This window comes from Myotis davidii, unplaced genomic scaffold, assembly GCF_000327345.1.
Source record: "Myotis davidii unplaced genomic scaffold, ASM32734v1 scaffold1031, whole genome shotgun sequence".
Taxonomy (NCBI): domain Eukaryota; kingdom Metazoa; phylum Chordata; class Mammalia; order Chiroptera; family Vespertilionidae; genus Myotis; species Myotis davidii.
Genome location: NW_006283442.1, coordinates 1,044,122 through 1,047,549, shown reverse-complemented (window position 1 = coordinate 1,047,549; position 3,428 = coordinate 1,044,122). Strand labels below are relative to the sequence as shown.

Genomic DNA, 3,428 nt, shown 5'->3' with positions numbered 1-3,428 from the left:
GAGGTGATGATGGTAGTGGTAGTGGTAGGATGACAGCAGCAATAGGAGATTAATTAAATAGAAGGAATTAACCTAAAAAGTAAATATACTGAAGAGTATGGGAAGCCAAAGATCTCGCTTTTGGAGAAGAATATATTTAAAAAAAAAAAAAAAGAATGAATGGATTTTCAAACCCTGAGTATATGCTAAACCTGTACACTGTTTTATCACACTTGTATACTCAATAGTAGAAAAACCAGTTGTTTTTATAGGTAATGTTTCACAAATCATTTTTCCTTGGTTTACACTCTCTCTCTCTCTCTCTCTCTCTCTCTCTCTCTCTCTCTCCCTAGGAGCAGATGGAAGAGTTGAAGCAAAAGGCATCAAAGGAGATCCAGGCTCCAGAGGACCCCCAGGGAAACATGGGCCAAAGGGATTTGTTGGCCCCATGGGGGAGAAAGGCCTCAGAGGAGAGACTGGTCCTCTAGGGCAAAAGGGGGAGAAAGGTGATGTGGGTCCCATCGGCCCAGCAGGGCTAAAGGGCAGCAGTGGACCTGTGGGCCCAACCGGTTTGCAGGGCCCCATAGGCCCCCTTGGAAAGCCGGGTCCCAAGGGAGATGCTGGGCCCTTGGGACCTCAAGGTGAGCCAGGAGCCCGGGGAATGAGAGGCTGGAAAGGCGATCGAGGGGAAAAAGGGAAAATTGGTGAGACTCCAGTCTTGCCCAAAAGTGCTTTCACTGTGGGGCTCACTGTGCTGAGCAAGTTTCCTTCTTCAGACGTACCCATTAAGTTTGACAGGATCTTGTATAATGAATTCAGCCATTATGATATAGCTACGGGAAAATTTACTTGCCACATTGCCGGCGTCTATTACTTCACCTACCACATCACTGTGTTCTCCAGGAATGTGCAGGTATCTTTGGTCAAAAATGGGGTAAAAATACTGCACACGAAGGACAGTTACATGAGCTCTGAGGACCAGGCCTCTGGCGGCATTGTGCTGCCGCTGAAGCTGGGGGACGAGGTGTGGCTGCAGGTGTCCGGAGGGGAGAGGTTTAACGGTCTGTTTGCGGATGAGGATGATGACACCACTTTCACAGGCTTCCTTTTGTTCAGCAGCTAATGATGGGGAGTGTTTATTAATCTGCCTTGCCACCCATCAGAGTTAGCTCTGTGAAGATACAATAGATGGTTTTTCTATATTAATTACTCTCAGTATTGTAATTATCATAAAAAGGTAAAAATAGAAATGTCATTCTTAAAACCAATTCTATGTAATTTGCTATCTTCCTTAGAGTAAAATTTTAAGTACCTGCATTTTTATTGTAATTTTGATATTTTTCATTATCTGAAGAATGCTTTGCGTGTGCATTTCTTGTGGAATGTTTTGATATCATTTTAGGGCTCAAAGGAGCCATTTTATGATTGATCTCTCATCTGTGTTTCTGAGGACAACAGGGAGAAAGGAAAATGTTTTCTCCACTTAGTGACCAGTAAGAGTGTTAAGCTGGTGACAATGAAGCATCCCAGAAACGGGCACAACACTTTATGGGGCGCGGCTACAGTGTTTTGGCCAGGTTCAAACCTCAGACTAATGAAAGGACAGGGTCCTCTCATTGCCACGTGCAAGTCCCAGCTGGAGGGCAGGGCCCTCCCAGCACAATCATAGCCAACGGCTGTGGTTGTAAGCTTGAACCCATGGTCCGAACGCATAGCCCCACGTGCCTTGTGATAGAGTTCGGGGGCATGTAGTTGAGTGAGGTTGAAACTTCATGCCTTGTGATAGAGTTCAGGTACATGTGGTTGAGTAGGGTTGAAACTCATGAGAATGCTGTAAAGAACTTGATCACGCCCCTACTTTGCCTCGTGGCATCCGCTATAAAATAAAGACACGGCTTGTGGGCGCTGGCGCTGTCTCCTCATCAGGGAGCAGCGTCCCACCCCACCGAGACCCTGCTTTCATTCTCTTATCTGTCTTTCCTTAATCCTTTCATCCCCTGCCCGCCCCCCCCCCCTCAGTTTCCTAGGATTGCCATGACAAAGCACCACAACCCGAGTGGCTTAAAGCCACAGACATTTATTCTCACAGTTCCGGAGGCTAGAAATGCAAAATCAAGGTGTTGGCAGGACCAGTTCCTTATAAAGCCTCCAGAGGAGGATCCTTCCTTGCTGCTTCCAGATTCTAGAAATCCTAGACATTTCGTGGCTGTGGCAGCATCACTTCGAGCTTTATCTCTGACTTTACATGGCCATCTTCACTCTGTCTGTGTACTAGTACAAATCTCCCTCTTTTTATAAAGACACCAATTGTATTGGATTAGGGCCAACCCTCATCCAGTATGATATTATCTAGTCATCAGCAGAAAATGGCACCAGGTGTTAACCTCAGTTTAGCAACCTGGGTACTTGATTTCTGGCTAGGAAGGAATGCAGAGCCAAGGCTCAAACTATAAGAGAAAGTTTACTTAGAAAGTCACAGGGGTAGAAGAAGTGAGCCATAGAAGGAAACAAGTTACAGCAAAAGAAGGGCCCTTGTGAATCCCTTAGGGGGACAGAAGGGTGTGGAAAGGCATGGGTGTGCGCCATAGAGAGAGCAGTGCTCGGTTCTCCATCCTGAGAGCTTTTATTTGAGGTCTCAGGGAGAGGATATCAATAGAATATTCATCAGCTTCCAGATGTACCCCCTCACGGTCTCCACTGATTGATCGGCCAGAGGGGAGGGGGTCATTAGTCATTGCAGCTGGTCCTGATGTCAGCCACAGCATTGCTCCATCTGCTTTTGCTATTTCTCTGGGCCTAGAGCTGAAACACAGCTGAAGCCTAGATGTCATCTCCAGGGGTTAATGGTTAAGGGAATGGGTCGTGCAAGGGCTTGTAGTTTTGCCTACTGCTAGGCACCTGGGACTCTCCACCTTGGTGATCCTCTGCACCCGGTCCATCATGCCTGCTATCTAACTGCCTACTGCAATCTTAATATGATTATATCTGCAAACACCCTATTCCCAAATAAGGTCATATTTACAGACACCAAGGGTTACGACTTCGTGTCTTTTGGGGAGACGCGATTCAACCCATAACAGTCTGTTCTCTGATCCCCTCAAATTCATGTCCTTCCCACATGCCGAATACATTTATCCCATCCCAACATCCCTAAAAGTCATTACAATTTCACATCAACTCTAAGTCCAAAAATTTCATCTAAATGTCCTCAACGCAAAGTTCCGTCTTATTATCTTAATCATTTAAGTCGGTTATAAGATGAGATCTATTGTGTTAATCACCGTGGGGCAAAGTTCTTCTCTATCTGTGAGCCTGTGAAAACAGACAGCAAGTTACATGCTTCCAAAAACAATGATGAGACAGACATAGGATAGAGGCTCCATCCAGTGGGAGAAATAGGAAATCATTGGTATCAAATAAGTCTGAAACCCAGCAGGGCAATTCCCATT

General features: G+C 45.8%; 1 protein-coding gene across 1 annotated transcript in view; it reads left to right on the top strand.

The window, feature by feature from the left end:
• The window catches only part of C1QTNF9 (C1q and tumor necrosis factor related protein 9), a 25,681-nt gene extending 24,390 nt beyond the window's left edge, over positions 1 to 1,291 (top strand). Inside the window, exon 4 of the mRNA XM_006753684.2 lies at positions 333 to 1,291. Within this exon, the coding sequence (XP_006753747.1) occupies positions 333 to 1,102 (770 nt within the window). The 3' untranslated portion in view covers positions 1,103 to 1,291. The remainder of the gene's footprint in view (positions 1 to 332) is intronic.
• Positions 1,292 to 3,428: the final 2,137 nt, after the last annotated feature.